Below are 21,547 nucleotides of genomic sequence, written 5' to 3'. Positions count from 1 at the left end.
TATGTGAAGAAGAAACTTTTTTTTTTATAAATACATGTTCTCATGTTTTTTTATTAAATACTTTGAGTAGCTTTGTAGGGGTCCTCTGAGAGAAGAAAGTATTGTTGGGCACTGGAATGTATTTGGGAGATTCAACATACCATCTAAAATCTGTTTCTGTAGATACAAAGAGGCATTATATCCGTCTTTCTTATGTAACTGTAAGTTTTAATGTCTGGTATGTATTTCTGTGTCAATATAGAAAGGTAAATATGATAGTCGGGCTGTGACATTTCTATGAACAATGTGTTATAATTTACTCCTGCTTCAGAAAAACATTCAAATCCTTCTGATATGTGAGGTCAGGGGACGATCAGTTCTTGACTTTTAACCCTTTTTCTATAAAACTGCATTAAAATCAAATATGTATGAAAGCTCTAAATATACTTGTTTTGGATGGTAATACATGTTAAAAAAAAAAAAAAAAAAAAACTCACGTACACCCCATCTGTGTCTTAACCCTGTTATCACCCTCATGTCTATTTGACACCTTCATTATAGCAAAGAAAAAAACATCAACAGACGGGGTCACGGTGCAACCTCTGGCATATTTGCCTGAAGCAGCACTGACAACAGAGCTCCACTGTCTGCTCCGTCTGTGTGAGGCAGAGAGTCAACACGCCAACGTTTACCCCGAGTCTGGACCGTCTTCCTTTAACCAGACAGCTGTTTTATGTTTGTTTGCTATTTCAGGGGCTTTCATGGCTACTACACACACACACGTCTGGTCAGAGAGGTGAGCCCACCAGTGTTTCAAGAAAAGAAGATGAATTTGACTCACACACCTCTGAGAAGTGGAAAAAGACACATAAACTTTAGTGCATAGAGTCCCCGTCAGGCAGGGAAACTTTTAACAATATCTCAGAACAGTGTCACAGTCAACTATTTTATCAATAACTGTGTTTTCATATGAGTATAAGGGGCAGACGTTTTATACACTGGACAATTCCCCCCCCCGCCCCCCCCAAAGTCTTCCCCAGGTTTAAGTAAACACGAGCGGTTGCACAAAAGTGACAGTCCAAAAAGAAAACAACATTTCAGAACAACATTTAGTAAATTGCATTTCATAAAAACATTACATTCAATGACAACTACACAACTTTACACAAAACACAACAACATCTCTGATTAGAGAAAAAAGGTGGTTTAGCGTAATACTTGAAAAGTTGCACCTTAAGACGAGAAAGGTTGGATGTTAGACTGATTACGTAAGTAAGTAAGTAAAAGTTTATTTATATAGCACCTTTCAAGAGCAGACGTCACAAACTGCTTCGCAATAAAACCAAAACAGAGTACAAACAGTCACATAAAATCAAATACAGACGGATCAAACAAAGGCAAGTCTGAACCGATAGGTATTTAGCTGCTTTTTTAAAAGTGTCCACAGAGGTCACGGCTCTCAGTTTTGGGGGAAAGACAGTTCAAAGGTTTAGATGCCACAAGCTCAAAGGCACAGTCTCCTTTGGTTTTTAGCCTTGTGCGAGGAACAACCAGCTTACCTGTTTGATGTAAAGACACACAAAAAAAAGAAACACATTCCAGAAATACACTGCCATACTTATATGTGCTCGGTTGCAATGCTGCTTTTTGTCCTCCTTTGGGAACCAAGAAAGAGCACCAGGGCAACCAGCACTGAGGTTTCCCTTTTACAATGATGTCTAGATACAAAAATGCACCATTACAGCAATACATAGTAACAAGGGCTCGGTTCTGTTAGAGGAGAGGACCTCTTTGGATTAGGGTCTGTAATGGATGTTAGGCCTGGTTCTGCTCAGCCAAAGTGGACTTTAATACTTTGTGTTGATTTTGTCGGCAAACAGCAACTTTAAAGGAGCAAGAGGAGCTTCTGAAGGTAGGAGTAAATACTTTGGGATTAGACGTTGACATGCCAAAATAAATCTTTTAAGACTTTCTTACACTTGATGGCTGACTGTGTGCTTCCTTAACATGTATATAACTTCCTAAGGTTTTTGGATGGAGGTACTCCTTGATCCATGCAATGTAAAGGCCCGCAGCTCACCTACATCCCCAGGTTGTATGTTATTGCGATTTTCTCAGCAGTGTCAAAAGGCAATGTGCTAAATATTTTTTCTCCGGGTCAAACTGGTCTCTGTTTGATCTATTTCCACTGGTCCACACAGTCTGGAGGTAAATGGGCCACAAAAGGGAAGCCTGTGCATAGCTATAGTGACCTCTACTTCCTTAAGGTGTCATTTTTTTACCAAGGCTGTTGACTTTATGACCTTGGAGATTGTTTGAAATTTTCTCACCAGTTTGGTTATAGGTTTCCTTTTTGTTGTATATTTACTGCAGCAAGTGTCAATATTGTCCTTGAACTGCAGTAACCGATGTTTGAGTCTGTAACCCCGGGACATCCTTTCACTGAAATACATAAAATGCAAATCCATTTTCAACTTAAAAAAAGCTTTATGCTGATCAAATGTGTAAATCAAACTATTTTTGAATTGCATCCATCACAGTACCTGCATTGATAACGGCCTTGTTTTAATATGATCTGATTCAAGTCTGACTCTTGCAGTTGTAATAACAACAAATCCGTTAGTTTTAACAAATGTTTATTTTTTTTACAATTCTACAAATTAATAAAAATTACAAGAGTTCAAAACTAAAATCAATAATATTAAAAAAAAGTGTTGTTCCACACACAATAACAGAAATGTAGGCAAATCAAAACATTGCCTACTTATGAATATATGCAACGTGAAAACAAATCAAGCATTTATAAGCCACGCCCACTAAGGACGCACTCAATCATGATTGGACGTCATGTTTTTGACGTCACATCCGCAGGTGAAAAAAAAAACAAAAAAAAACAAACCAAGCAGAATTTGAACCATGGAGGACAATTACACCAAAATACTTGAACATGCTCAGTCCGAGTTCAAAAACCAAAATTACAAACAGGCGGAGGAACTGTTCACGAAGTTTATCTCTTCCTGCTCACAGCACAGGTACCCGTTATCCTTTAGTGGAAGAGTAAAAACGTGCTAAAGTCATTAGCTGAGCTAGCTAGTGTTACAACACATTTTGTAACCCTGTCAAATCCGTGACTCGCCTTCTCCTCAGCTCGTCACAAACGTTACACATCTTTCTCTTTCTACAGTGTCACTAACCTTTACCAAATGTTTGATATCAGACTATTTAACTGTGTTATATCTCCGCAGGGAATGTGAAGCTAGTAATCTGGCCACTGCCTTTAACAACCGCGGACAAATAAAGTATCTCCGTGTGGATTTCCGTGAAGCAGTAGAGGATTACACTTCCGCAATAAAAGTTGACAGCAGTTCTGAAACGCCTTTCTACAACAGAGGGCTCATCCACTATAGATTAGGTAAGGGTCCTGCAAAAACACAACTGAGACAACTTGTCTGTCATAAATTCTAAACTCATGCTGTGTTGCGATATTTTGCCATTTTTTGTCTCATTATTTATTCAATTTCAACTTGAAATACTCAAAAAAAAAAAAAAAAAATTCAAACACACAGTGGATCTGCATGTTTACATATGTTTTTTATAATCACAGACTGACCTTGTTACTTTAAATGAAAGATATAGGTCAACTCTGTACACAACCACTATCACACCAATGAGGGAGTATGTTTTTTTTTATTCCATTTTAAAAGTGCTCATTATCTCTACAGAAGAATTGGAGAGAATGAGTTAATCCTCTGGTTAAGGTATTGAAGCTGTTTATCACCCACATTATTGCCCAAGACCTTTATTAGGACTTTCCCCCTGTATGAACAAATCTGGAAGTTTGGTTAATGGTGGGACTGTCTCGTCATGTCTGTCAAATCAAAATATGGACGATTCAAAGTCACATTACAAAGAACCGAAAACACTCAAATATACAGTATATTAGCAAACACATTTTCCTCAAAAATATATACATGTTTTTTTTTTAAAGATGTATTTTGGGGGCTTTTTGTGCCTTTAATGGATAGGTAGGACAGTGGATAGAGTCTGAAATCAGGGAGAGAGAGAGTGGGGAATGACAGCCTCCGTACATGGGGCGAGCACACTAACCACTGCGCCACCAGCGCCCCTCAAAAATATATTTTTAGTAATATGAAAACACAACACAATCATGGTGCATCTTGTTCAAATAAATCCTGGTTCAATGAATGTGTATTTGTTACAGTTGCTGTTGGGACTGACATGAGATTATATGTGATGATCCTCTGTGTGTGTGTGTTCCTTCCTACTACACTAGATGGAGCTGTGCGTTTACTTTACTAATGCTGCCTAGAAAACAGAACTGCTGACTCCAGCCAAACTCTTTTTGCATACTATGACAAATCACAAGGACACTTACTGTGTTTTCACGCTTTGTTTTAATCTTACAGGTTTCTTTGATGACGCTAAGAGTGACTTCCAGCAAGCTTTAAAGATTAATCCAGATTTTGAAGATGCAAAAGTGAGCCTGCAACAGACACTTCTGGACCAGCAGGACAAAATCAACAGAGGATACTGACAAACGCACACACTGCAGAGTGCTTGTTTATAGATCCTGAAATGTGAGAAGATGCTAATTGTCAGTTAACACTGATCTGTCACATAATATGTTTTTTTTTTTTTTTTAAATCTGAGAATGAGCAGTTTTTGTTTTTTTTAAAGATATCATTTTGGAAAGTCCTCTAAAGTGAGGCATAAACTATTATAAACAGTTTGCAATCACACCTTTGAAAACCACATGATCATTTTAATAACACTCGATGGTAGGCCTGCGTCTTCTTCTGGAAAACCAGCTTGGCCTCATAAAGAAATAGAAGACTTACTGGATGAGCTGAGACATTTATTTGGATTGATGTGACTGTGCAAGTCTGAAACTACACGGTGCAGACTGAGTGACCCCAGCTTAGCAGGTAAAATGATGAGCTTGTGTTTTACTGTGAGTAATAAAACCACTGGATGAGGTTAGTGGATATAAAACAAATACAGTTATGACACAGGAGGCTCTCAGCTGCAGAGGAACACATTTTCTGTCTTATATTGAACCTTTGACACAAAATGTAGCTCCTGTGAGAAGTTTTTAGATTGTTATGAAATAGACTTTTAGTAACACTGATGTCTCTTTAAGCAAACATAAGAAAACATGACCATCAGCGACAAGATCGATACCTCCTTATGTAACCTCTTTATCTGGGTTGCTGTCAGACAGGGGAGTTACGACACACTTCAGGAAACAGCTTTCGTTCACAAAGATGCACAGTGAGTGGCGTGTTTAAATCTGATTTTGTTCCATCAGTAAACACTCCTTACACATGGGCAGTACAAGATCAGTGGAAGATAAAAGGTCCCACTTTGTCTATCGGGGCGGCACAATTGTCACAAAGTTACTTGAAGGAGCTTTTAGTCTTTTTGTAAGACGGTGTAATTCAACAGAAATCAGTTGTACTACAACTTCACACATTGTAATAAAATGTACGCCTGTTTGAGCAGAAACACAGGGTAGCTTTGAGCTGGCAGGAATTGCAGAGACGATCACTGTTATTTTCAAACCATCTATAAAACAAATTAAACCTATATCCTTTGGTTTTTGTTTAGTTTACTCAAAGGTTTGATTCACTGCACCTTATACCGTCTTCCATAATCATTTCAGACATATTATTTAGATTGAAGCCCTCATTTTATCAAAATGTTTTTCTCTAAAGAGAACTATTAACAGCTACTGCAAATTCTGGCTTATTAATGAATCTCAAATGTCCAGTAATTTATCGAGATAACAGAATATTTGACATAAATTTGAAATCTGTCCGTACATGATTAGGTAGCTGTTATAACACAGTGCTTTACACAATCATTTTCCCCTAAAAAAAACATCTCTGACGTGATCATTCTCAGGGTAGATCAACATGATCATGACGTTTGTGTGTACACCAATTTTTTTTTAGATTGTTTTTCATGAATCAGAGACACAAAACTTTAAAGTAGTTTTGTTCCGGACAGCTTCTGAAAAGGTTTACTTGACCCACTGCTGCATGGATTTTTCCAAAAATCTAATGTGTATGTATGTATATATATATTTTTGTCACGAGCAATAAATTATTTAAATGATATAAGTTTTGATTGTGCTGTTTTCTGCACCCATACGTCTCTCTCTCTCTCATATGAAACTACATGTGAGGTGGGTGGGGCATCACTGATGAGACTCACCTGTGCAGTGTCATTAGGGATATAAAAAACACCTGGGGAAAGCTGAGTTAAGCAGTTATCTCTTTCACTTCAGAGTTGGTTTTTTTGGTTGGTGTGTGCTGGCGTTTCAGTGCCAATTTCTGATAGTGACTGGAATCCTGCAGGTTTTTTCCCTTTGGCTGTATTGAGACTGCAACATGAGGAGACTTGGGAACATGTAAGTTTATTTAAATGTTTCTTAGTGACTGTTTGATTGTTCTAATGTTACTAAATGTTGTGTTTTTTAGTTTAAGTTTGTTATGGAACTTGTTGGCTGCAGTTACCATCCTGGGGCAAGCAAGGCCAAATATGAAGCAGAAGTTGCAGTCAAGTAAGGCTTCATTCATATGGAATAAGTTTCTATAAATCACCGTTTTAAGTATTGTAACCTCAGCCTGTTCTTCAAACAGACAGTGGATTAAAGTCTGACTGTGTGGGGAATCTCATGAGGCTGTCGTTGGACAAAGCGCTCGCAGTGGGAAACCAGCTTGAGGTGGAAGCCCTCAGTGAGTGTAAAATCCGCTTTCAATGAGCAGATTGGTTAATCACTTTTAGAGATGAGCCCATCAAGTTTTCCTATTTTATTTTCAGATGGCACCAAGCAAATTGTGTTGACACCCAGCCTGGCTGCTCAGTGTGGCTACAGCATGGAGTCTGACCCGTGGGGCAACACCAGAATTTATACCTCACTGATGGCCTGCTACGTTGACAACGAAGTATGACCTGCTGAAGTCTTTAAATGACAATTTTTCTGGGACGTCGTTGTAGTTTTACTGTCAGTAATGCTTACTTAGTCCATAAATACCATAGTTTCTCTGAAAAGTTACCACTTGAAACCAAAACTTGAATGAGGGTTGTAATTGCACATATTTCAGCTTTCCTAGTCTACAGACCAGTTGAAAGACATGTTGCATTTCCATAAACACTTTGAAATATGCAAGTCTGCAATTTAAAGTATTAAATGTCCCTGCTTAAAAAGCTGAACTGTCCTCGGATATTAACTTTACCTAGATGGAACAGACAGATGTAGCTTGAACCTTGAACTTAACAAATTGCTTGTTTTAACTCTTACTTCCTAGATGGTTTCATTCTTAATTTCTCACCTCATGCACTTCCATTTGTACTTTTCTCTTTCAAGGACGATACAACATTTAACATTGGCCTGAGAGTGAAAATGTACAGCCAGAGTCCTTCAGACGTGGTTAGTCATGATGTGACGCAGGCCTGCAGCTACACTCGATGGGCCTCTAGAGAGATTCTCTGCGACAGGAACTTCATGGAAGTATGTCACTTCAACTTAATACTTGCTACTATCTTATTTGTGGTGACACATTACAGCACCATTTCCTTTTCGCTTTTTTTTTTTTTTAAGGTGTCCAACGTCATTGCTACACCTGATGCACAAGCTGAATCTAAGTGGGAAACTCAGGAAGACAACTCCATGATGAACCCTGTCCCTGAAGTAAAAACATTACTTCATTATATTACAATAATTGCACCCTTTGGCAACTCTTGTATTGAAATAATTGTGTCTTTTTCTCCCTTGAAGGCCTCTGGTATCTGGAAGATGACTTTTTATGCTCCTGAGCCCGTGTCAATGGTGCTGATGGAGGCTGAACAAGCTGGCTATGGTGCCATGATGACTTCCAGCCGCCTGGTTATGCGAAGCCCGTACAACACAGCCGAGACTTATTCAGAGGATGTAGGAAAAACTGCTTGGCACTCGTATTTTCATCGGGTTTTTTTCTCCTTGTACAAGTCATTGTATACTCTATATTTAGGTGGCTGGAGTCCCAATGGAAGTTTTCAGGGTGAGCGCTTACTACAAAGTGCCCAATGGTCTGAATGTGGTGAACTTGGCAGCAGCTTGTCCCACAGGTGAGTCTCAAGCAAGATAAAATGCAACAAATGGGTTGTTGGACAGTAAAGTTAACGTTCTTCTTTGATAACAGGTGGCGTCCTCTTCACTGAGGATGGAATCTCTTGGCACGTGCCTCGCAGAGTGACTCCTCTGATAGACGGTGCCTTTAAAATCATAGAAATGCACATGGGTATCAATGGGCAGCGGCTGGATAAATCTCAGATGGCCAAACTGGGGTACACACTCAGCACTACAGACTTCCACATCATCATTGTGATCCCAGTGGGCTCACCTGATGGTTACTTCAAGGTTTGAGGAAGTCTCTAGATTCCATATGCAAGATTTCAGTCACTGGTCCATTTGCATGTTTTATTGAAATGCCATGAATAATTGCAGAGCCATGCCCCAGATAACCAGTACCACATCACATACTCTGTGGAGCCCATGCTGGAGGTGCTGTGGAGGGCCGACAGCACCCAAGATGACACCAGATATAAGGTTTTGTTCCCCATTACCACCCCTTTGATGCCCCGACCTCCACACTTCCAAGACAGTGAGTCCCATTTCTTTGCTGTGAGACTTGTTAATTTCAAGCTCTAGGAAGTGGTTAACATCCCTTTTCTCGTTCAGATACTGTCCCAGGGGACCGCATGTTCATCGTACATGTAGGAACCTTCCTTCATGATGTGGAGTTGATGAACATCACATTCTCCACTGGGGATCTCACTGTTGAAGAAAGCAATGACAGAGGATTTACTGTCCAGGAGCACAGCTTCCCCAATGGAACCAAGAGCTTCTCTCTGAAAGTGCCCTTTGACACTGATGTTGTTGTCGAACATGTATGCAAAATCTTACTACCCTTTAGCCTGTGTTTGGTCTGCTTTTTGTCCTGCTTTCAGTGGCATATCTGAGATTTTTTTTTTTTCTGATTACTACAGAATCCTGAGCTCTTGGTTACAAGCTACTTCCTCCCTCTGGTCTTTGGGTTCATCATTCTGCCTGAAGGAACTTCATTCACCCATCCAGTGGATGTACAGGCAACTCTGCAGGATGTTGGTGAGCTTATTGACTTACCATTGAGACTCTTGCCCAACTGAAACGATTTGTAAGAAAATCTCATTTGGTTTTAGTGCTACCAACGGTCACCGGCAACTGCGACGAGAACTTGTTTTACATCAGTGTGGCATATGGAAACCAAGGACGTAACTTCGAGACCATGGTTGGACCGCAACAACTTACTGATGATTTGGCTAAAGACTACAGGTTTCAAGAGAACGGCACACACTTCAGCCTCATAGTGCCGTACACTGCCAAGGGCATAGCGTTCGAGGTAGGGGTACATACTGGGAAATGTCAACATTGGATGTCTGCGTTGGGTAACTTATTTCATCTTGCAGCAACTGACATCAGATTCAGTCAGAGCCAGACTTGACGTGCTGCTTTTCGATTCGATCAACAACTGGGTGCTGGCCGATCTCTACCTGGCCTGCAACTTCCCGTTGACGACAACCGGTAAGAAGTTGCGACTTTTAGTGTATTCTGCTCTCCTAATGGATAAAAGAACATGTTCATAATACAGTTTCTCCTCTTTAGAGTGCTACTCAAATGGAACGATGACCACTCTTGCTGTCAAGGTGGAATCAGTTCCCAAGCTAATCCCCAGTTTGCTGACTCTCAGGGATGAGTCATGCAAACCGACTTTTAGCGACGATCGCTTTGCATATTTCTCTTTCAGCGTTGATTCCTGTGGGACCACCAGAACGGTAAAGTGAATGAGAACTAAATTCTAGATATTGAAGCACCCTCTTACAAATGTGTTAATGCAAACATTTTTCAGTTCTTTGGCAACTACATGCTGTATGAAAACGAGATTGGCCTCTACTACAATAATGACAACAAGAAGCAAAACTACAACAAAGTACCCAAGACATCAACAATTGATCCCGATTACAAGTAGGTGGACTCTGCCACTGTTTTATCCTCATGGACCATCTGATGTTGTATTTCTTGAAGTTAATCACACTTCTACATATTCTCTAGGCAAACCATTTCCTGCTACTATGTGGTCAATGACACTCGGAGTGTTGCATTCAACTACAAACCCGGAAGCAATGAGCCTGCAGCAGAGATCGGTTTAGGACAGCTGATGGTGCAAATGAAGCTAGCTCACGGTAAAACTGAATTTGACTAAATTGCTCATCTTGTTCCATAGTAGGTGCATTAAGACTTTACTGTCTGCTCAATGTCTTCTTCTCCAGATTCTTCATACAAGCTCTTCTACAAAGCGGCTGATTTTCCAGTGGCCGGTATTTTGAGAATGCCTCTGTTTTTCGAGGCGGAGCTGATTAAGTCGACTGACCCACAGTTGGATCTCAGCCTGGAGAACTGTTGGGCCACGCTGCATGAAGACAGGCTGTCTCTGCCTAGCTGGGACATTATTGTGGATAGGTAATGTACTGCATAACAAAACCTCTTTAGTTACATTAGAAAATGTATGCCCTAGGGGAACTTTGCTTATGACAGGGTATTAAAAAAGACATCAGACATTTATAAGTGCTGTCATTAATTTGGGAACTTAACATGTATAAATCAAATGCATCAACCAGCATCCAGTAAAACATTAAGTATTGTCTTAAGTACTGAGTTGTTTAAAATCTTTGTTGATTGCATGTCAGAACCTATACTTGTCAATTTCATAATGACAGGGAAAAAATGTTATTGAAAGTTCTTTGTTCAAATAAATGAGTCATCACAACCCAGATACTTTTAAGATTTATTTTTATGCTTTTTTTGGACTGCACCTAGAGTCAGAAATCAGGTGGCGAGTGGGGCATGACATGCAGGAAAGGAGGCACAGGTTGGATTCAACCTGGGCTGCCCACTTGGAGGACTACAGCCTCTGTACATGGGGCGCAAGCACTAACAAAGCCCCCAGATTCTACTTATCTGTTTTATTTTCATTTAAAAACTTGAGCCATAAACTCTTTCTACACTTTAAGTACTTCAACAGTTACTCAATGCTGTGTTCTTAGAGATGCAAATACCAATCCAGTGTTTGGGGATTGGACAGGTTTCCATACTGACTGTCCTGTTTGTGCAGTTTTTGTGATATGAGAGATGCAAATACCAAATTAAATCCCATATTCATGGGTTTAAAAAGCTGCTATGATGCGTTCAACTTCTCTACTTCTACTAGCTGTGAGAATCATGATGACAGCTATGTGACACTCTTCCACCCTGTTGTGAGGGACTCCAGGATTACAATCCCATCCCACGTCAAACGCTTCTCCATAAAGATGTTCACCTTCACTCAAGATGAAGCAGTTCTGAAAGACGAGGTACAAATGGAGTCAAAATGAGACCGCTCTTGGTCAGCTGCATGTTGCTCTGCTTAATAAATCCATCTTCGTCCACAGATTTATGTCCACTGTGATGCAGTGATTTGTGACTTAAACAGCCGCGCTGACGGATCCTGCGGAGGACGGTGTGTGCAAACTGCAGAAGAGAATACCTCAAGGCATCAAGGGATTAAAGGAGTAAAAAGACGTGAGTTTCAATGCTTTACATAAGAGTGAAATGTTTTTAAGTCCATGTGCAGCTACTGATTAACACGGCTTGTTTCCAGAAAAAAGAAGTACAGACTCTGAACATCACAGACAGCTCTCCTCTGGACCCATCACTCTGTTTCAATGATTCAAAACTCTGAAAATAAAGAGTGTTCTTAACTTTTTGTCTACTTCGTTTTTGATCCCTGCATAAAAGGACTTAGTTAATATAGCAACAGGGCTTAAAGTGACAGAGGTGGAAATAACTACAACGGAAAATGCTTATCACAATGGCAACAAACACTTAAAATAAATATAATTTCATAGTACATTGAAGTAACTTCTGTTCAAATGATGTTAGCTACACATATTCAGGGAAATGGTTGGGTTGGGTCAAGAGTGAACAATTAAAGTGATCAGCTCTGCATGCATAAAACATTGATAAGTCTATTAGAATATGCACAAAGTAATTGAAGGTTGGAACACTGAGTACCTATAGTGAAGTCTGCATAGGCCCTGAGGTTTTGGGATAGTGGTTTCCATTGTGTACTTGCAAACCCCAACCATTGCTTTCATGAACTCCAGTGTCCTGAGGACTTGATCCAAAATATGGCCTACTTTATGCTTGAACTCCCAAGACTCTGGGGTTAAGTGAGGATGTATTTATCTTTAAACATTTCCAGATTTGCCTGGTCAAATGTCCTCCCCTACCTGAAGACCAGGTTCATGGGAATTTCAGGCTGATGCTGGTTTGGAAATTATTTCTGTTGGAATTTGTAGCATCAAGACTGTCCAGGATAATCCCCATCTTGGACTATTTTTTTTTTTTTTTAACTTAACCAAAAAAAGTCACTAATAGGGTGCAGGTTTGGCCCTGTGGTAAGGATTTCAATCCAACCCTCTATCATCTCATCCCCCAGCAATCTTTGAAAAGAGTAACTGAAAACAGGATAGATCAGTTATGAGAGCTTAATATGTCTCTTTATTTTAAAATGACAGGCTGAAACTATTAAACATCTAAGCTTCAAATAAGTGAGAATGACATGATTGGAACAGTTTAGCATCTCCAAGTTCTGTTTTCTGTCCAAACCGAAGTTACTAAAGATCTTTTAATTGGTGAACTTACATTCTCTTTATATATTGAGTTTGTCTATACACTTGTTAATACTACATTCCTGCACAGATTTATTGCTTGCATGTTTAAATTGTTATTCTTTTATTGTACTTAATTTAGTGTTATTTTCACTTTAGCAATGTAAGTTTCCCCATCCCAATTGAAATCAATATTACAACTTCTATTCTAACATTGAATCTGGGCTTTGTATGATCAAGTGTTGGTACCATTGTATTGCAGGTAAAATGTGTTCTCCCCTTTGTCAACACATCAAATGAATCCCATCCTTAAGGTGATACTGTTAATTGCCAGATATTTTGAAACTGGCAACAAAGTAAAAAAGACAAAAATTGGTGAAGTCCTCAGTGAAACATATTAAGAGGACTTGTCAGATCTATTTGAAGTCTTTTGCACACCATTTTGGTTTAATGCCTCAGCAGGTTTACCTAAGAATGATCTTCTTTACCCCTGATAAAAAGGAACTCATTCATCCATGAAATTGTATTTGCAACCTCATGTTTATCAGGAACATTCATACTCATGTATAATCAAGGCACATTACAGCATCTGTAGACTTCTAGATCTGCATTCATGATAAACTTTGTATTGTTAATTAGTATAGACTAAAGCTTGTTTTTATTTTAAACAGGTTGAGGTCTGTAGGGGGCCGGTAGCCTTTCTGTTAGTACACACCCCATGTACAGAGGCTGTAGTACTCGAAAGCTAGGATGTGGCATCTTTCCCCACTCTGGTGTTTGACTAACTACTGTCCCATCTCTAAAATAAAAGGCCCCAAAATAATTCTTAAAAAAAAAAAAAAAAAAGGGGTGAGGTCTGAAACTTTAGAAAAATAATTACAGTAACAACATGGCTTGAAAACACCAATAACACAGCTCTGTTGTGTTTGTAGAGCTGTTGTGTCAAGTAGAACAACGTAAGACTGAATTTGTTTAAAAAGATTTTATTATGTTTGTTAACTTAAATGTATGGGTCCTGAAGACACATGTTTGACACTGTCTTTGTCAGGAATAGCACGTCTTTGACCTGTAGAGCAGAAAAACAAATTTTTAGCCACTTTTAAAACATGTTTTCCCCTCCAATCACAGAACACCATTTCCTACCTTTAATTTTGTTTTCCTGGTTTGAACACAGCCCAGTACAAATTCCACCCTGAGGATTTCTGGCATCACAGATCACCACATCACAGTGGACATGAACCTTCAAGGCATGTAAAGATATTCATAAACATTTAACAGCTTTACAGGTAAATGTTCAATTTCTGCAGAATTGAATAGTTGCTTTTATCAAATTACCTGGCGACTCAAAGTTTCTTTGTCTTCAGAGAACGCAAACATGCTGACCTCAAAGCGCTTAAAGTGAGAGGGATACTGAACTCTGTCATCAGGCCAAACTGGATGGAGGATCAACTGGTACGGATCCACTGGGTTTGCACAGCTGAAAGGGGGAAGAGAAAAGATTTTCTATGTTAGGCGCTTTCAGAATAAGGTAAACAAGTCCTGCCTGTTGCCTTCATGACAACTTATCATATACTCGACCAACTTTCTACCCATTAATAATACTCTGCTCATCCCCCTTCTGATGTCATGTTTATTGGGATGGATAAGACAGACATCAATTTTTTTTAGTCAGTGATGAAAGCCAATAATCCAATCAATGTTGAAAGTTTTTTGTTATATATTATGTAGAGTAAAAGCCAAGTTCTCTTGCTCTCATACATGTACCAGGATTCATTGCACTTCAGCAGCCATGGCTTCTGCAAGTGTAACCTCACCCTCCACAAAATTTGGGTTTGCCAGTTTTGCTTTCTTTGTAGCCGTTGTGCAATTCAACCCAAGGGGCAGGCTACCAATCAAAGCTAATGAAGTTCTTCCAAGCTACTTTCTCCAAATACACAGTAGTGCATGAAAACATTTTTTTTTTTTTTAAAGCTTGCCTGAAAGACAAGGAACAGTGAGAAAAACTGCAAATGGGTTTAGGATTTTAAAAAAACATAACTATTACATTTTGTGAAAGGTTAAACATCCTGGCATAGTTACCCATTTATGATGAGGTTCCACCTTGGTTGGGATGTCCTGTCTACATCCAGCGTGGCCCAGCAGTTCTCCAGCTCCACAGAGAGTTTGGAGTTCATTGACCTCATTAGTTCCACCTCAAAGTACAGCGACTGCAGCAGGTACTTTGCTACAGGATAATCCTCCACTCTGTAAAACGCACTGTACGAGTTGTCTGAGTAAAAAAAGAGAAAGTGCATGTTGACCTGAATCATCATCAAGGGTTTGGACAGAACTTTAAGGTGTATAATAATCCAAAGTATATTCAGTCCAATTCTCTTAATGACCAAGTTGGCAAGTGGCACAATGAGGGCAATGAAACAGCAATTAATTTAATATACAAGTCCTATTACTTCACCAACAAGATTGATTTAAGATCAATTTGTGGAATTACTTCTGGACTTTAGAGAATGGTCAATTTACCAATTTTGAGAGTGTTGAATTGCTTTTGACACATGTGCAGCCCTCCAAAAACAGTCACCATAAACAGACATCTGATCCATGCATATTTTCAATAATGTCCAACTTTCCAAGGTTAAAGAACTGTTTTTGTTTTCCCAGTTTAGCTTAAATGTCTTCATCTAGCTCTTTTAAAGTTTAGGTGAAGAAAGACACACATTTAGGAAATATACATTTTAAACTTTCCCCTTACCGGAAGCAAGTCTAATTTCCACCTGGAGTTCTCCTTTTGCATTTTCAGCATACGGCTCACTCCTGCGAGGTCTGGCATGGAAGGCCACAGCGTGGGTTTTGTTGATGTCATAGTAACATGACACCTTTAATCTGAAAAAGGGACACACCAGATATGGCTTGGACAATAAAATACATGTTTTTGCCAAGCTTACATCAGGATTCATGTTGAACTGAATTTTACTCCATTTGGAATAAAATTACATGAATCTGGTTTTAATTCAGAGTTGCATGTGTAACTACTACTTAAACAGCAGCATTTCGTTGAGTGCAAGTTTCTAGAATTTGTTGGAGGTTTTTAAAGATACAGCTTTTCTTGTTCTACCAGAGTGTCAAAAGTCAGAAGATTGTTTGTGACTGCTAAAGCCTAAAGATTGAAGCAAAACCTTATCCATTTTGAGGCCAACCAGAACATCTTTGAACAAAATAAACTGGTGCAAGATAATCTCCTGAAAACAGTTTAATTTCTTAGAATAATAAAAACTTACTCAAACTCTGGTTCTTCATTTTTTGAATCAGTTTTTTTTCTTTCCAGTTCATCCGGCAGAGAGATTTCATTCTCATACAGCATCACATTAGGCAAAAACTATGGTAAAAGTAAAGTTAAAAAAAATCTGGAAGTTTGTCTCATGTGAACAAGCTTTATTAAAAATGTATTCAAACATACTTCACCTTTCTGGTCGTCCCGCAGGAGTTTGCAGTGAAGACAAAGTAAGCGTAGTGGTCGTCGCTGAAGACAGGACCACAGGTGGGGTCTTTGAGTGTGAGCTGACTGGGGTTCAGACTGGGAACAGACTCCAGTTTGACAGCCCAGGCTGTCATTGTTCCATTAGGAAAACACTCTGAAAGACAAGAGCCAGACACAAGTTTGCGTCGAGTGTTTTGTTAGCCATAATAGGCATCTTTAACTGTCCGACAAACCTGTTAGTGGTGAAATGTTATTGCAAGACATGGAGAATTCTTGGATTGTTTTGCTGGTTTCTGGGTTTTTCAAAACCACATCTAGTCTGCTCCTGATAGATGACAACTGAACAGACTACAGGGATACAGAAAGCACAAGAATTATGCCTTACATGAGCACCACATATCTACAAAAATGAAACCAAAGAAATCCCTGCCCATTTATCAAGACAGATAATGTTAGCACCTCAAACACAACATCAAGGGAAGAAAAGGGCACAGCAAAGCTGAAGTGTGTCCCGTTCTCCGTGAAGCTGTACTGCTGAGCCAGGCGAGGGGTTAAAATCTGCTTCCCCACTGTGGTCTGAAAGTTGAAGCCGTGGGTCCCGTATTTAACCAAGATGTAGAAGTTTTGGTTATCACAGGCACCAGAAATAGAGGGAGGAACTGCCGAGGGAATACATAGAGATTCAGTATCACAGTAATTTAGAGTCTTGTTGACATTCAAGATTTTAAAAAGATCTGAATTGAAGTCTATTGTGCAATATTATTCGTTGACCTGCTGGGGACCATTTGTTCATGATTAAGACAAATCAACATCCAAACCATTTTCTACTAATTTGGCTTCCAGATAAGCAGTGTGAGTAAATGGCGCAAACTCCGGCAGGACCACCAGGCCTAAGGTGATGTGAAGAGTGTAGACAGTTATCCCCATTTCACGCTGGTGGGAAATAGAAAGAGTTTAAGATTCAATTAAAAAAAGAGGAAGACATACTATTTTATTTCCAAGTTTTAGACTGATTGATACCTACCATTTGAAGCACGACCTGGTCTGTGAAAGGCACCTCTACAGTTAAGACCTTGGAGCTGCTCTCAGGATACATCTGCTCCAAGACATTAATGCCTCTGGCTTTGCAGTCTGCCTCAGAGAGAACCTCAGAGGGGAAGGTGATGTTCATTAGAGCCACATCAGAGCTGAAGGGCCCGAATAGCACTTTAAAAACCCGCTCCTCAGGGATAGTGTCTGTGGGGCAGAAGAACCAGAGAAATTAAGGCAGCTTGCATTTAAATATCAGAAAAAATATATATAAAATAAGACTCACTGTCGATGACTTGTGGAGGTCGAGACAGTAATGGTGTTGTGATGGGAAGAAGGACTTTGTAATGAGTGTCCCCGTGAGTGGAGTCTTCAGTCCAAAGCATCTCTATCATTGGCTCAATTGTGTAGGATGTGAGGTATTGACCATCCTGAATGTGACTCTGCAAAATTAAAGATCCTTTGTAAAAGGCCCACCTGAAGGATCCCATGTCAAACCCACATTTAAACAAGCAAGTTTCACAATTCAGCTTGATAAAAAACAAAGTTTAAGTTTCACACGGCTAATTTCCTCTTAAATGTTGGCTATAGTTGCATTGATTCAGACATAAGATGTGTTTTCAAACATTTTTCATCTTGAAGTCTATTGAGCCTGTAAAGACAATTTAATTAGTTTATAACCTTCATATTAAGTTATTACCTACAGCTATTATTTGGTGCCACCAACCTTAAAGTAACCGCCAACAGCCCCAATTGGGATTTCAACAATGATGTGCTTATCATTGACTGTCAGAGAGTATTGTCTGGCAGCCATCTCAGCAGCGTCCAGTTTCTGACCATCGACACCAATGTGGACTTCCAACAGTTGGAACTGACCCGAGGAAATCAAAGGGTCTATGTGCCTCGGCAGGAACCAGCTGATTGAGTTTGAGGTGAAGAACACACTTCCTATAAACAAAGGAAAGATGCTTTGTGTTCTTGTTTACAGGTAGACGAATAGATCTATATGACCTTCAAACTTGTTGAATTAAAAATAAATAAATAAAAAAGAGAAAACAACATTGGAAAATGCTAGTTTAGCTAATCCCAAATGTTGACAGCAGTGAACAACAAACTACGCACTGTAAAATAAATATGCACAGTGATTAAAAAGAAACTGTTGACATTAGAAAAAACTGCATATGCTAGTAGAAGTATAAATGACAATTTGTGGTTTATCTGGGCTGGTGCCAGGCTAGCAGTTTTCTGCTATTAGCTAAATTAACTTCCTGCTTGCTCCACTTTCATAGTTACTGAAAAGACATGAGGTACAGTCTTCTCAGCTAAAAAAGTGGCATTTTTTTTTTTTACCATGTTAGACTTACAATTGTTTTCTGCCATTTGAAATTAACTGATACAAGGTGTATCAAGTTAAATAAAGCTGACTCATTGGAGTCAAATATGAACATTTCCAGTTCAAAGATATTTGGTGCAGCCTATCAAAACAAGTATATTACTGACAGCAAACACCAAACAGCATCTCCAGTGTTAGCTTACAGCCCTGCCTCCTGTTTTGCTAACATGCTCATTACCCTCCAGTATTGGACAAGCAGCTGCTGCGTCGATTTCAGTCGCCAGCCACTTCTTTTCAAATAAAGTTGATGTTTTGACAACAGTCATGGGCACTCCTGCGACCTGTGTGGTAAAAGTCACATAAAATTGAGTGCAAGTGTTTGTTAGGTCCATTAAATGCTTTCATGGGTGAGTTTGGGGCATACTGTGGGAACAAGAGAACATGAAATACCTCAGGATATTTGTAATTTGACAAAATGTAGGATGTAAATATAATAACAGGGTTGGCTCCCAATATATGCAACGCTTCCAACTGGATTTCAGACAAAGTAATCAATCTAAAAAGGCAGTTTGACTCCATTGATGGATTTAAATCCAATAGTTTACTGGCTGCAGGTTTAAGCAAGTAGTGAGTTATCTAATGGACTGCAAGTAATTCACCCACAGAGTCTGCCTGAGAGGAACTTGGAAATTTAGTGACCGCAGTGCACTTACAATCTGGGTGTATGTTTCAGGGGAAGTCTTCGGACTTCTCAGGAGCAGCCTTGGAGCAGGAGTGGTGATGATGAGCGTGTTCATTCTGGATCCTGCCTCAGGGTGTTTCTAGATGGAAAGTAAAGAATGCCATCAAATACTGAAAATAAAAGGGGGTTCAAAAATATAAAAAGGCTTGAAGATTAGCTCATCAAACCTCAGCATCTCGTCGAGGATCACCAAACCTTGAATTGGCCCCTTTGGCAGGATGTTTAGGCAGGACATAATCATCTGGAGCTGCCCTTTTCATGGACACCTAGAAATGAGGCCGCATCATAAGTGATAATCAATCTCCCGCCATCCCCTCTGCAGTGACATCAAATGCAGCCTTGATGCTCAAAAGGGACATACAACAACTTATCATATAGACTGGAACATGACCCCTGAGGTTCCTGCTGCCTTCACTTGCCTCCATATAGTTGCGTTCACAGACAATTTCCCTGGAGGCCCAGGTAGTGTAGAGGCAGGTTTCAGACACCTGGTACACCTCATCTTCACCCATCCGGTTCCCGTGTAGGTGAAGTTTTAATGTTGTTGTGAAAGCTGTATCGTCCTACAAACGCAAGTAAGCAAGACTCAGAATTCCCACATTAAAAATCTCTATTTGCAACACTATTAAAATAAAATTAAAAATCTAGCTTTTGTTACCTCACTTTGGACAAAACAGTTCTGAAGGGAGGCATAGATCCTGGCATTGCCAAACTGGCATACTGTCATACTGAAGCCACACTGTGAGGCCATACTTGGTGTAAGAAAGATGGTGGCGTTATCTGAGAAACAAAAAGAGGACAGTTAAAGAGAATGGAAAAGTGAGACAAAGACAAAGAAACATTGAATTTAGAAGTGTTAGCTTACTCATCACAGCAGCAACTTCAAGAATTTTTCCTCCAAGTGGACCGACATCCACACGCATGACATTTCCCAGGCATTGTATGCGGATATCTGGGATTAAATGTTTATATTAATTTGGAGGTAGAGAATGATTCATGTAATTCTGTTATCAAATGGTCAAAAACATACTTCTAGGCAGCTTCTTTTGAGCAGCTACAAATACAACTGCAATCACGAGAACAAACCACCTGAAAGAGACTGAATCAGCTTTGAGATAACATAAAACAATTTGAGTGAAAGCAACAGATAAAATCTAAACTACAAACCCAAATCCGATAAATCGACCCATGGCGCATAAGGTGTGATACTGCAGCCTCAGAGTCCCTTGCTTTTTCAGTTTTATTTGCGGTTAGAAGAGGGAATCAACTCTTTAGGCCTACCCTTTGGGCAGGTTGAGGGAATTCCTTCTTCACAAATACACCCACTCACAGGTGGATCACATTACAGCCTGATGAGGATAATTGTGCAGACTTGTGTCTTTTAATGTGGCCTGAATCCAGACACATGAAACATTCTGATAGATGATAAACTCTTGAAGTATGTTGTGGAATAAAACATGTTTTAAATAAGAATCAATCATTTTCAAATGGTGTTTTGTTCCTTGCAATCCTATGATCACAAGCCTAAAACAGTAAAAACTGAAAAACAAAATTCATAATGTAATAAATGTCAAAGCTAAACAACAGAAACGTATATCTCTGAGTAAGCGGAACGTTTAGAGCTTGAAACAAAATAAATGCCAATCAATAAAAATGACCCTCCTGCCCTGTCATCAACTGTGACATCTCCTTCACCTCTGCATGAAGATGTTACGTCTTCGTCTTTGAGCCGGTTCAGATGCAAGACGCTGTTATTGCAGTATTTTCCAGTCGAGAGCTTTAACATCAAAATGTTTTCACAAAGCTTTACAATGACACAAGAGCAAGAGTCCGGACCAGCCTGTAGTTTATTCAGTAAGTGCAAATTTAAGACATTTTAACAAATTTGCAATTCACAAAATTACAAAAACAAGTCAACAAGCTGTGCAGTTGAAGGTCCTGCCCTGGTTCATTTGTTAACTTTGTCTGTAAGCCCTGCATGGCTGAGGTGCAAAACAGTACAGAACTTATTGCAAATCCTGTGCAGAAAGGATGCATCAAGGGGTGTTTACCTCGCCACAAAAATGACACGTAGCCTACATTATAGGGTTGGAATACAGATCCTCTGCACAGGGTAGAGAAATTAGTTTTAAGCCACACATCTGGGAGATTCTGAAAATGATTTTTGGGGGGAAAATAAAATAATGGATGAAACAAAATGACCTATGACAGCCTTCTTTTTTTTTTGTTTAACTATAAA

The 21,547-nt window shown here is 39.4% G+C and overlaps 3 protein-coding genes across 3 annotated transcripts; 2 read left to right on the top strand and 1 right to left on the bottom strand.

Annotated features, from left to right (window-relative positions):
* The first annotated feature begins 2,865 nt into the window (after nucleotides 1-2,865).
* Nucleotides 2,866-5,595, top strand: ttc32 (tetratricopeptide repeat domain 32). The gene is made up of 3 exons (XM_020641532.3): nucleotides 2,866-3,011; nucleotides 3,225-3,391; nucleotides 4,407-5,595. The coding sequence occupies exons 1-3, from the start codon at nucleotides 2,896-2,898 to the stop codon at nucleotides 4,532-4,534; spliced, it is 411 nt and encodes a 136-aa protein (XP_020497188.1). The 5' UTR covers nucleotides 2,866-2,895; the 3' UTR covers nucleotides 4,535-5,595.
* A 668-nt stretch (nucleotides 5,596-6,263) lies between these two features.
* zpax1 (zona pellucida protein AX 1) lies at nucleotides 6,264-11,820 on the top strand. Its single transcript, XM_020641480.3, has 21 exons — nucleotides 6,264-6,412; nucleotides 6,483-6,565; nucleotides 6,645-6,740; nucleotides 6,826-6,950; nucleotides 7,373-7,516; nucleotides 7,607-7,696; nucleotides 7,784-7,936; nucleotides 8,016-8,112; nucleotides 8,187-8,404; nucleotides 8,492-8,648; nucleotides 8,726-8,934; nucleotides 9,034-9,151; nucleotides 9,226-9,425; nucleotides 9,493-9,607; nucleotides 9,689-9,858; nucleotides 9,933-10,048; nucleotides 10,136-10,266; nucleotides 10,354-10,543; nucleotides 11,292-11,433; nucleotides 11,512-11,641; nucleotides 11,721-11,820. Exons 1-21 carry the CDS (start codon nucleotides 6,393-6,395, stop codon nucleotides 11,786-11,788), a joined length of 2,772 nt encoding a protein of 923 aa, XP_020497136.2. The 5' UTR covers nucleotides 6,264-6,392; the 3' UTR covers nucleotides 11,789-11,820.
* A 1,875-nt stretch (nucleotides 11,821-13,695) lies between these two features.
* Nucleotides 13,696-20,630, bottom strand: LOC109989675 (uncharacterized). The gene is made up of 21 exons (XM_020641526.3): nucleotides 20,476-20,630; nucleotides 20,339-20,397; nucleotides 20,174-20,260; nucleotides 19,967-20,088; nucleotides 19,728-19,871; nucleotides 19,476-19,574; nucleotides 19,280-19,387; nucleotides 18,805-18,907; nucleotides 17,961-18,181; nucleotides 17,520-17,676; nucleotides 17,229-17,440; nucleotides 17,023-17,137; nucleotides 16,664-16,863; nucleotides 16,438-16,552; nucleotides 16,189-16,358; nucleotides 16,005-16,102; nucleotides 15,479-15,609; nucleotides 14,812-15,001; nucleotides 14,068-14,209; nucleotides 13,876-13,972; nucleotides 13,696-13,798 (listed from the first exon to the last, which is right to left on the bottom strand). The coding sequence occupies exons 1-21, from the start codon at nucleotides 20,496-20,498 to the stop codon at nucleotides 13,728-13,730; spliced, it is 2,664 nt and encodes an 887-aa protein (XP_020497182.2). The 5' UTR covers nucleotides 20,499-20,630; the 3' UTR covers nucleotides 13,696-13,727.
* Between the last annotated feature and the right edge of the window lie 917 nt (nucleotides 20,631-21,547).

Source organism: Labrus bergylta, chromosome 15 (assembly GCF_963930695.1).
Source record: "Labrus bergylta chromosome 15, fLabBer1.1, whole genome shotgun sequence".
In the NCBI taxonomy this organism is placed as follows: Eukaryota; Metazoa; Chordata; class Actinopteri; order Labriformes; family Labridae; genus Labrus; species Labrus bergylta.
Note: the sequence above shows the minus strand (reverse complement) of the source record. Positions and strands in the feature narration are given on the sequence as shown.